Source organism: Quercus lobata, chromosome 6 (genome assembly GCF_001633185.2).
Source record: "Quercus lobata isolate SW786 chromosome 6, ValleyOak3.0 Primary Assembly, whole genome shotgun sequence".
NCBI lineage: Eukaryota > Viridiplantae > Streptophyta > Magnoliopsida > Fagales > Fagaceae > Quercus > Quercus lobata.
Window position 1 is genome coordinate 48,104,326 of NC_044909.1, and position 12,850 is coordinate 48,117,175.

The 12,850-nt window shown below is 30.8% G+C and overlaps 1 protein-coding gene across 3 annotated transcripts; it reads left to right on the top strand.

Annotated features, from left to right (window-relative positions):
• Positions 1-5,230: 5,230 nt before the first annotated feature.
• LOC115993856 (39S ribosomal protein L41-A, mitochondrial-like) lies at positions 5,231-7,384 on the top strand. 3 transcript variants are annotated; one of them, XM_031117835.1, is made up of 5 exons: positions 5,231-5,341; positions 5,648-5,804; positions 5,987-6,051; positions 6,287-6,383; positions 6,913-7,384. In XM_031117835.1, exons 2-4 carry the CDS (start codon positions 5,660-5,662, stop codon positions 6,353-6,355), a joined length of 279 nt encoding a protein of 92 aa, XP_030973695.1. In that variant the 5' UTR covers positions 5,231-5,341; positions 5,648-5,659; the 3' UTR covers positions 6,356-6,383; positions 6,913-7,384. The 3 variants fall into 3 exon arrangements, with proteins under 3 accessions (XP_030973695.1, XP_030973696.1, XP_030973694.1); XM_031117836.1 differs by having other exon boundaries at positions 6,971-7,384; XM_031117834.1 differs by lacking the exon at positions 6,913-7,384 and having other exon boundaries at positions 6,287-6,670.
• Positions 7,385-12,850: the final 5,466 nt, after the last annotated feature.

Sequence of the window (12,850 nt, forward strand, 5' to 3'; positions counted from 1 at the left end):
AACCACCCGAACTAGCAAGCAATAAATATTTGAGAGACTCAGAGACACCAACCATTGAATTTTTTTTCTGAACCCCAATCCCATAATGATGACATAAACCCCATCAATTTACTATAGACTTAAACGAAGAATATAAACACAATAATCACAATATAGAAAATTAAGTCCTTACCACAAACATAAACAAAAGATGTCTGGATAACTTCTTTTTTTCACAAGGATAGGGGACTGTTATCGTTGAGAGATAATGACCATACTAGAATAGTAATAGCAGAGAAATCAATCTTCTTTATGACAGTAATAATCATGGACAAGGAATATTGTAAATCTGTCTGGATAACTTCTTCTTTTTTCCACAAGGAAAGGGGACTGTTATCGTTGAGAGATAATGACCATACTAGAATAGTAATAGCAGAGAAATCAATCTTCTTTATGACAGTAATAATCATGGACAAGGAATATTGTAAATCTGAGACGTCATTGGGCTTGGACTATCTTGTTTAATAAGTACATAGGACTTTCATCTCTTTTTTCCTGAGTGCGGTTAAGTCACGTAGAATCATAGATTAAGACCAAAGTTGTCCATTTCTTTAGGTCACTGACATTGGAGTTGGACCTTAATATAAATCCCTATTACACTCTCTTAACATGTATAGAAAGCTCTTTCAAATTTCAATAGAAATTTGGCACCGAATCAGACGTAATATTATAGAGACTCTTCAGGGTGGGGGTGCCACACTTTGTTGATGGCTTGGGTGATAGGACAACCTATCTAACTCATTAATGGACAGATGAGACAACACATAAACACCACATTAAACTTCTTACTCCTATCCTGTTAAAAAAAAAAAAAAAAAAAAAACTTCTTAATCCTATCAAATTGCTTCTTCATTTTATATGAACTCATTATGCATAAATTAAAACAGACCATATTAATAATAGCAAAAAAAAAAAAATAGTTTATAAACATTTTTTTTCCCGCAATATGAGAAGAGAGCAAAATAAATTGATTTTACTTTACAATACTACATGGTAGATAAATTTTATAGGGAACTTAGCCTAACATCTTATTCTAAGAAGATAACAATTAAATTAAATTGATTTCATCACTGTACAATTATAATATTTATAGGGAATCTAGCCTAACTCTATCATGATCCTAGTATGATTAGGTTACTTTGTCCTGAAAATACAGACTTACAAAAGTCTTTGGATTAACAAGACCTTGACCCAATGAACCCTAATACATCTAACTTATAGAATGGAGTCATGTCGTCGATGCCCACCACACATTTGAGGAGTTCTTTTGCTAGCAAATCACAGTTTTAGTCTTTTAGATAACTATGATTATCTGGCTTAAGATATATATGTACTATATAGCTAGTGGGAACGAAGACTTCGTTTGACTCACTTTTTGATCACTCTGTATAATAGTAGTTCCTGCAAAGTTAAGATCATACCACCTACTTTCCCAAAATGCATGAATTTGTGCTCATTCTTTCATTTGAGTAAAGTACCTTTTGGAATATATGGTGGCCTATTATATAGTTGTACATGGTAGGGGTAGGGGTAATAATACAACCAAAAGAATTGAACAGTGACAACCAAAAAATAGGACCCTTGGCCTTTGCTCAGAAAGCACACATAATGGTCCATTTCTGTGTACTGTTTCTTGTCAGAGAACATCTCCATAGCATTTAGTTTACCGAGAATCTTTACAAGAAAATGTTTGCATGGATTATCAACATGATATTGACGCATTAGATATTTCAGACTTTTTTTTTTTAAAAAGGAAGAACTTAATTAAGGAGCTCTCTGATCTCTGTATTGATGGAGCAAGCTAAAAACCACAACCACAGAATAATGGAAGAAACGACTTTGGTCCTAGTAAATGACCAATCAAGACCATATTACACCATGAAACCACACAAAACCCACCAGTAAAACACACGGCAAAAAAAAAAAAATAAAAAGGTAAACGAATTTACTAATACAATGACTTTTGCTGCGTGATTTTCTATATCTTTCTTTGCTACAAGACTTTTCCTTTAGTTTTATATAGCTAATTTTGTTTAGAGTAGTTTTTTAAAATCTTACTTTTTAAAGTATAAGTATATACTTTAATTTCCTTTGTACAAAAAAATTAGAACAAACTGGTGCTAAGTGGTCACGATCATATCATTCTCACACAAACAACGCTAGAACTAGAAAGAAACCTAGAAAGAGACCGGGGATACTTTTGAATTTTTTTTATTAATATATAATAATATATACTGTTAAAGCTGTTGAGTGATTGAGAAATTGTACAAAGAAAATGAAAAGATTTTACATGATTCTGTCTAACAACTTATGTCTACAACGAAAAGCTCTTGTCCTTAATGGCTACATGTTTACGATTAAACTTTTGTATTACAATGACCCAATGTACGATTTATATATTAGAAAATACTAGACTGATCCTAAGCTAACTCTATACTAACACAAGGTTAGTTTGTTCTACAAGTACTTGGTCATAATATCTCTAACATATACCAATTATAAGTTTTGATTCAAAAAATTAATTCTTAGCCCACCTCCCAAATTGAAAATCAGTCCCCAAAAATTCAAAAACTAAAGTGGCCAGCTAGCTAATATATATGACTAGGGACCCCTTCCAAAACAGAAATAAAAATAATTTTTTACTAGGAAAAAAAATCCTTTATTTTTACTTTAAGAATACCTCATATCAGAAAAAATGAAAATGGCTAATGCATTATAACAATGTGTTTAGGAAATTTTGGTAGTTGGCTTATTCATGCATAACCCTTAGCTATGATCCTCTCAAGAGGCACATGAATATTTCTAGAATTTATGGCATTTGTTTGTAAGTTTAATTCATAAATCATGAAAAAATACCGTTTGAATGGATATTCACCATTATTAGCATAATATAGCTTAAGATATGGACTTTAAAAAATTATTAAATAATTTTAAATAGTGGCAATGACTTGTAAGGACTAAAATAACAATAGCTTACCAATTTGTTTATAGGGTGGTTGTACTTATATTTATTCTTCTAATTTTTATTGTACCTATGGAATGAATATTTCGAATGATGAATATTATTAAAATAAGGTTCCACAACAATATGAAAGATAATATTCTACTATACTCTTTGATTTTGTAAATCAAAAAGGAAATTGTTATGAAATTTAGTACATAATTAATCATAAATAATTTTTATAATTCAAAATGTTGAGTTCCATTTTAATATATCATAAATTATTAGGTTTAATGTACTAAAAATAACTTGTCATATATTTTTTTAATATTTTGTTAATACTATATGGACACTAGTTTTAGTTTTTATATGTTAATTTAGTTTTGAGTTTTATCATATGTTTTATTCTTGAATTATCAAATTGTTTCACCTTTTGGCCCCCTAAAGACAAATCCCTGATTCCATCTCTGCACACAAAATTCAACTAAACTCATATTGCTAGTAGTCCTACAGTCCTGCTTACTATCAATTCTTTCTAACTTTATTCTCGGCTCTATTCTTCGAACATTTCTTACTAATAATAAAAGCTGTTTCAAGAATGACTCATTGCATAGATCTATGTAAAATAAACAAACAAACAAACAAAAATTCAAATTCAAAATGAAAATGTATTAATGTGTTTTTAGTTAAGTAAAAGCTGTTTTAGTTGAGTTCGAATATTAGTTTCTTGACTCTATGGTAAATAACAATTATAAAAATTAAATATACCATAGGTTGCGAACTTGCCATGGATAAATTTTTAGGATATAATGGTAGTATTTTTATTTTATTTGTCTTTGTAACAATATTTTTCAAGATTCTAACTCTTTGGAGCCCAAAGCATTCCAAGCAGGCTAATTACCTTCAAAATTTGTGGGCCCAGAAAAAACCACATGTTGTGGAACGCATCGTAAACTAGGCCCATTATACTGTTTATTGAGCCCAATCATGCAAATGCTCTATCCCAACCCGTTCATCTTTGAACATATATTCTTTGTCCTTTTTTTTTTTTTTTTTTTTTTTTCTCCTTCCAGATTCAGGCAGTTCCATTTTAGTAATAATTTTCATATGATTTAAAATTAGTGAATAACTGTCAAAGTTCTTTATAAATCAACTTACATCTCATTATACTTTCAAGTTTCAATGACGTTCATAATTTAAATCTCGACTCCTAACAATCATATTATCAAAATAATAATAATAATAATAATAGTAGTAGTAGTGACAAACCCTATTATCTCATGCCCAATAACTGGCCCAAAAATAACCCAATAAATAAAATTAAAAAAAATAAAAAAATAAAAACCAATCTTCCTTCCACTTCTAGTCACTCCCAAATCCAATAGCCCCCAAATTCCTAACCCGTTAATCTCTCTCTCTTTTTGTTTACCTCTTGCTCAAGCTGTGCACAAGTCTCTTTCATGTTAGGGTTTTATTTCTGTCTACTTTTGTCATTTATTAAATTTTTAGAGCTTTGAGATTGAGAATGATACTCATTTTATTGTGATTTTTGAATAGGTGAGGTTCTCAGCTTCTGCAAGAATCACTAGCATCTCTATCTCTCTAAACAGGTAATAACTATGTTCTGCACTCTGCTCATTTAGTTAATTACATTTTCAACTATAATTATTGTGTGGGCACTATGCTATTATAGGTTTATTTGGAATCAGTTTATTTTGCTAAAACTGAAAATTTTTTGTTAAAAGTACTGTAAATAAAGGTAAAAATTAGCTGAAATAGTACAGTGAGACCCATGAATAATAGAAAAAATAAGCTAAATATTAAAATAAGTTGGCAAAAATAATCTTGCCAAACAGACACTATGTATGTTTAATTGTCCAAAAACATTTTCTTGGTATGTACAAATGTGGGCACTTTTTGGTTTTTGTTTTTGAAAAAAAAGAACTATTTAAAATTAGTAAATAACAGTTAAAATTCTATATAAATTAACTTACATCTCAATATACTTTCAAGTTTCAACTAAAATGTTTATGGTTTCAAATTATAAAAAAATAAAAAAAAAATAAAAAATAAAAACTTAGTTACTAACCCAATTATCTCAGGCCCAATAACTGGCCCAAAAAGATTAACCCAATAAATAAAGCTCACTGCCGTTTCAAACGTCGTCAGCCCAGCTGGCCCAAAAAAAAAATGTTGACACCTGGCAAATTTCCGACCATCAATCGGCCCAACCGGGTTAAAAGCCCTAAATCTCCCTCACACGATCAGTCTCTACTGTCACTCTCGTTCTCTCCTCAGTCCTCCGAGCTCAGCCTCTGCGCCTCTGCCTCTGACCGGAGCTCCTCCTCCCCCTTCTCGCCGGTAAGTCTCTCAAACTCTCACTCTCTCCTAGCTTTTTCAAAAAACGAAATCCAACTGACTTACCCTAAAAAATGTTATGTACACATTCTCAGATTAGTATGAGTATGTTTTATAGCGAGTTCCCTTCAAATTTCTGTCATAGTGCCCACTTTACATGGTTATGTAAAGTGTGTGTTGTTGATATATTATGCCACTTTATTTCTTTTAATCTCTATTCAGTTCCATAATTCCATTAGTTTCTTTAGCATATAACTGTCAGGTTTTGGTACATAGTGTATAGTACTTCAATTGTTTCCCTGCATTTAGGGTGAAAACAAAATGCCACTGGGGTTGATATTAGGCATAGGAAGGGCATTTCGAAGAAAGCGGCCATCATCCCTTGACATTCTCTCTTCAAAGAGGGCGCCGCGAGATTACTACAAGGGCAAGAACTGCAAACCAACTGGATTCCATACCCGCAAAGGTGTGGCCATTTAGCCCTGCATATACAGACAGTAATTTGATTGTGGGTTTATCGGTTCATTGAACATTTCTTTGTTTGTTGAACATTTAGCCTTTTATCCCAACATAAGTATTGTGCTGCAATACTCATGTGTGCTGAAATACTGGAAAGTAGAGTAATGCATTTGGAATATATTGATGCAGGTGGATATGTTGTGGTTAATGAAAAGCTGCCTAATTATGTAGTCCCTGATTTGACTGACTTCAAGGTACTCATTTTTGTAAACTTTAAAGACTATTTGTATATATTTGAATGTTGTGAGTCTTCAAAGGGAAAGGTTCCTTTGCAGCTTCATATTGTACAGAATGCTTATTGACATGTAAGCTTTTTGAGGCCTCGTTTTATTGTTGCTCAAGAAATCCCAACATTTATGTTGCTTTGCTTCCATTTCTAACGTTTTTAAATAGTAAATTCGCTCATGTTGTTTTTCCCTTTTGGTGCAGCTGAAGCCTTATGTCTCTCAGTGCCCAAGAGAAGTTAAAACTACAGAGGCAACTGATGCGGCAAAATAAAGCCAACGTGTCCACTTCTAATACTCTGGTGATTTTTGTGCCAAACAACTTTGAGTGTTTTTGAGAAAAAAAATATATCAAATTTGGATTTTACTTCCCAAATTAGTAGATTATTAGCCTAATGAGTACTTTCGCCTCTGGTTTCATAATTTTAACTGTTGTCTCTCTAGAATGAAATAGATACAATGTGAAAAATTTGGTTGGATGAAAAGTACATCACTTGCATGCCTCCCTCATTCCCCTCTTCATTAACTATGAATGGAAGGAATGCTATTTAATGTCAAGATATTCCAACCTAGACTGAATTACACAACATATGGATTTTCCTTGCGTTTCTGATTTTTATTTTTTGATAATTCAATAGTTGGGGTTCTTTATGCATTTGAATAAAACATACTTATTTATCCAAAAAAAGAAAAAAATAGTTGGTGGTAGGGGGGATTTGAACCCTTTACAAGTGTCATCTTAGCTTTAATAGATGCTAAGTAAGTGCTCTCATAATATCTTAGCAATGTTGGTTTTTATATACAAGGATCATTGAATGGGGACCAATTCAGGTTCTCAAGACTGCATCTAATGTGCCAAATTCTGTGGATACTACTATATGCTCATTAGGCACCGATGTTGGTGAAGAATTTTTGAGCTACAAGCTATTGCAAATGAAGTTTATCTATGTCGTGGACGCAGTCTGGAAATTGAAATATTTTTGGGATGTCTTTCAATGAATATGGGAAATCGCAATGGCTAATCTACCAAGAGTTATGGTTCTGTTCTTTTCAAAACAATGTCTACACAGACGGAAAATATGGACTTCTGTATAAAAAGGGGCCAGTAAATATTTCTGTTAAGCTAAAAGATCATACTAGTCTCTGTAACTAAAGGGTTTCATTTCTCCCTTCAACAGAGGAGGTTTATATCCAATAACCAATAGGTTATGCTCCTTTGCTGTGTCATTCTTGGAGGAGATATTTTATTTATTTTTGGTTTAGATTATAGTTTTTCAATTTATCATATTATTTGATAATTTTATTAGAGGTTCAAGAATTATGGTTTTTACATGTGAATATAAAATTTATTAATTTATGTTGAAAATGATTTTATTTTAGACATTTTTTATTTGAAAGATTATTACTAAACACAATTTTTTTACATTTGTTTATGCTTTTATTATTTTCTATCCTTATAAAAATGATGAAAATTCTTTTGAAAGAAGTTTAATTTTTTTTAGACATTTTTTTAGTAAAATTTTGTTAACATTTGTCATTTTAATACATTTATTTGTATTTTATTATTATTAAATTAATTATGACATAAACACTGTTCGACCTTGGTTTGACTTTAAAAATCTTGAATCTCTCTTCTTCTTTTTCGGTTCGTTGAACAGTCCTAATTTGAAAACTATGATTGAGATAGGCTAACAGCACATGCTATCAGTCTTTTTATAAATTCAAGCTTGAGTTCACAACAGAACTAGATTTCATATTTCTTTGCTATCCATTCAAAAAGGTTTTTTTTTTATTTTTATTTTATTTTTTTTATGTGTACGGTTGAATATGTTAATGAGATGGAATATCATAGGTATCAAGGTTTTTGGAAATTCTATTAGAGCTGAAAAAATACACGTTGCAAAGAAAGCTACATATTGTTTTGCTGTATTTGATTGTTCTTATTCAATTAGTTGATTAGTTAGATAGCTTGCCACTTGTCAGCTTCTTATTGGGCCTAGCTTGTTAGTGGAGTCAATTACTTCATTAGCACTGTATAACGACCTGAAAAATTTATTAAGTGGTTGACCGTTGAAGCATCGATCTCGTTCGTTATCATCTATATATATATATATAAAACCGAAACTTTTGAAACTCCCACAATTTTCCACATCAGCATTTATTTATTTATTTTTTTTTTTTTTTAAATTTCGCTTTTAAAAAAAAATTATTTTTATTTTTATTTTTTTCAATCTTTTATGCGACTCACTCATTCACTCTCTCTAACCTATACGCAGTCTTAAAGGTTAAAACCCGAAACCCTAACTTTTGAGCTCTCTCTCTCTCTCTCCGCTTTGTCTTAGGTTCTGCCGTTTCCCCTTTCTCTCTTTATTCCTCAAACCTCTCCCTTACAAGCCATCCCCATTCGCTCAGTTTAAAGCTTTATCTCAGCTTGCTTTGCTCGCTCTTCGCCGATTTCGGCGTATTTTCAGGTAATCTATATGATTTCACATTGGATCTGAAATTTTCTGCATTTTTTCATTAAAAAATATACAGATTGCATCAGATGGTTGAATTAGAACTTTGTTTCAGAAAATTAGGGTTCGTTTTCTTCTTCTTCTTCTTCTTCTATTTCTTATTTTTTGAGATTTTCGATCAAAATCGCATAAAGTTGATTTTTTTTTTCTTTATCAAACCTAGGGTTTGATTCGATTAATTAGCCATCGATTAATACTGAGTACTTCAACTTTTTGTGTGTGTGTGTGGGTTCGAATCTGTAAAACTATTTGTTGATTTGAGTAAAATCTCTATGGATTTTCAAGGGACTAGAAATTTAACTAGGGTTTTGTAAATTTTGTTTCGTTACTGAACTGCTTGATTCTGATTTGATCATTTTTTTTTGTTGGATTTTTTTCGATGAACGGTTTGGTCTTCACTACTCATTTGATCTGTTGAGTTGATTTTGCTTTTGAGTCCGTTTGATCTGTATGTATATTTATGTTCTGTTTGTGTGTATGTGTACATACTATTTGTGATTTTATTTTTTGAGATTTTCGATCAAAATCACATAAAGTTGATTTTTTTTTTCTTTATCAAACCTAGGGTTCGATTCGATTAATTAGCAATCGATTAATACTGAGTACTTCAACTTTTTGTGTGTGTGTGTGTGTGTTCGAATCTGTAAAACTATTTGTTGATTTGAGTAAAATCTCTATGGATTTTCAAGGGACTAGAAATTTAACTAGGGTTTTGTAAATTTTGTTTCGTTACTGAACTGCTTGATTCTGATTTGATCATTTTTTTTGTTGGATTTTTTTCGATGAACGGTTTGGTCTTCACTACTCATTTGATCTGTTGAGTTGATTTTGCTTTTGAGTCCGTTTGATCTATATGTATATTTATGTTCTGTTTGTGTGTATGTGTACATACTATTTGTGATTTTTTTGGTATAAATAGTTATGTGGTTTGGTATTTGCTGTTTCATATTTTGCAGCAAAGTGAAAAAAAATCAAGTTAATGCTTCTATGTCATCGTAAGATTTTTTTTTTTGATAGATTACTTCATGCTTCCTGAATCTCATTTGAAGTAATTTGTTGACTAATTGATATTTTTTTGGCAACATGTAAAACCCAAAAATATGGAATCATTGATTCAATGAAAATTATTAATGCAGAAAGACTGATTGCACAATTTTTATGAACATTTTCCATCAAATGTAAAATAGCATATATAGCCACCAAACACTCTACAGCTGACATGAAAAACAAATCAACATAAAACAATATACAAAGGCTGAAATTCAGTGCCACCAAAATTAAGCCTTTAATAGAATGGAATGGAAAGCTCTGTTTGTATAGAGGATAGGATGAAGGAAATGAAGGTCATATTACTTGAAATTGATTTACTTAATATTGGGTTTCTTCCTTTTAAGACTTGTATGAGCTTTATTTTAGAATTGCTTGAATTAGTGTAGGATATCTGTGGCTGTCAATACATGAGGTGAAATTAGCCTAATAGTCAGTTTGCTTAGCTACAGGCTATTTGATTAGCATGGGCTTTAGGAGATGATGACTAAAAGAAATTGACCATTAACCTAGATTTTTGGGTGCAAATTGGTTACATATGCATAGCAAAAACAAAACTAACGAATGTGTGCTAAAAAGGTGACCGTCATAGTAAAACAAGCATATATGGGGTCTATAAGATAAACCTCTAATGTTCTCTGCTAATTCTGGTACTTAGGACACCAGTTGCCTCAATTGTTGCAACTCCAAGTTGAGAGATCTGTTTTGCCAATTAAGTCCATGAACTTCTTGCTTGAGATTTCTAATTTCCTGATTAAGTCTATCCTTATGGAAGTACAATATCCAATTTGTCTATGTATAATTTTATGATTTTTGAATTTAATGTAAGAAACAATCACTTCCAAGTGATTCTGAATTGCAAAATATCAAAATGATTTGTTTCTATAATATTCCTTAAGAATGTTTATTTTTTTGGCAACATGTAAAACCCAAAAATATGGGGCCTTGCATGTCCATGAGAAAGGTTTTTAGAAGTAGAAGTTATGAAATCAATGATTCCATCAGAAGTTCATCCTCTTGGGGTAAGTTTCTGTGTCTAAGCCTTTTAAAGTGGTACTATATTGTTCTATCCCGTACACATCCATGACTTAGATTTGCTACCAAGAGGGAAAAAAAAAGAAAAAGAAAAAGAAAAAGCTTTAAGTGGATAAGCATAGGATGAGTGAAGATAAAATTTCTTTGTTAATGTTTAAGACAATAACATAAAGAAGTCTATTTAGTATTTTTGCACACTGTTTGTGTAACTTCTTTTCTTTTTTCCAGTACAGATTTCTTTTTTATTATATTAATTGGTTTCTCAATTCTAAGAAACTCTTTTTTTCCCTTTGGTTTCTCAACTCCCCTGAAAGTGTTCAAAGAAATGCTTGAATAGAACTTTTGATCACCATATTTGATTGGATTGGTGTTGATTGCTTGCTTTCTAATTTTTTGGGTTGCATATACTTTAAATTTGTAGAATTTTAGTGTTTTGACTATTTTCAGTTCAACTAAAATAAGGAGGTTGTAATCAGATTATAACATATAATTTAGCAAATATAAATATTCATTAGGTTAGTTGTAATCAGATATAATATATAGTTAAGCAACTAAGAGATCAATTTAGTCCAATATTAACAAATTAAATGCAAATCATATTCATTTTAAAATATAATGTTATAGTGGCAATATAAGCCATGCATTACAAGGTTTGACACATTTTACACTTAGAAAAAGTAATGCAGCAAAATGGTTGAAATCATGACGAATCCAATCAGATTTTAAATTTATTAAGAGATTAGTAAGGACTCTATAGATGTTCACAAATTCAATGGCCCACCACTACAACCAATGGATCAGATAGATAATTAGATTGCTAGGATAATATTGATGCTACATCTTGTGCTACACTATCTATAGAGGTTTGCTTTGGTATTTCAGGTTCTGCAGTTGAATCTAGACATGTACATTCATTTGTTTTACAAGTTTTCAAAAATAACTATTAGTATGTGTAAGTACAGGTATGGTGGAAGATATGAAGCATTCATTTTTAACAATTTTTTTTTTCTTTCTATTTCTTCTATATTATTTTCGTGAATAAAAGGCAGTAGAACAAATTAAGATTATATACGCTACACAAATCTGTTTGAGAAATTTTGGCTCTTTCTTTGTATTCAATATTTGAAGTTAGGGTATGTAGATTAGTAGATATATAGTTTAGTGATCTAAGGAGGTGGATGAAAATTGTGACTAAGATACTTGGAAGATTCTTCCAAACATTGTGCTTTCAACCGGGGTGAGTAATTGGTTGCCATACATAGAGCTGAACTTGGAAATTGGTGCTGAAATATGTTCGAAGAACTTCATCTTTGAGACTTATTTAAGTTTTTATGTCGCTCCTCTTTCAGATAATGATTTAAAGTAGTTGATTCTTCAAGTGGTTTTTATTTGAAACTGATGTAAATTACTTATAGTTTTTAATAACGTTTTAGAGAAAAAGAATGATTGAACTTTTACTTTTAGTTTTAATGTAGAGCTATATTCCATTTGCAATAAGATGCTGTCGCAAATTCCATTGATGACTTACATTAGTCCCCTCTCTATACCTGTCATCAATAAGTTATTTATGGAATGTTTTCCATATTATCATTTGACCTTTTTCAAGTTTTATACAGATAATTTCCATTATTAGCAAGTATGCAGCCATGAAATGCAACAATGACTTTTGTTCATGAGCTACAATGCCACTTGGGTTGATTACTTGATGGACAAAGTAGTCTCTTAATAGTTCTTTTAGCCTTTTCTTTTACTATGAGGTTGATTAATTATCTTTTTATTAGCGACTAGTATTAATTAATTTATATGCTTTATATAATAAAATTTGTAATGCTTTTAGCATTTTTTAAAATTGCATGATAATAAGAGGTTTAAAAAATAAAAAAAAGGGCTGTGGTTTATTTTTCTCACCTCCAAAATGGTCTTTAAAATATTAAACCAATATAAACTCAACCCAATCGAAAACCTGTTTGGGGAAAAAAATTGTTTTGAGGCTTGAATTTTGTAAACCAACATCTTACACAGTAAATTGTCAATATTAACCATGTTATTTAATTCTTTTTAATAAATTTTATGCTTGAACCATGTTATTTGATTCTTTATACGAAAATTTTTCTTTGGTTAGTATCAATTCATCAAATTATTTATTTAATACATCAAATTAACCCTGGTTA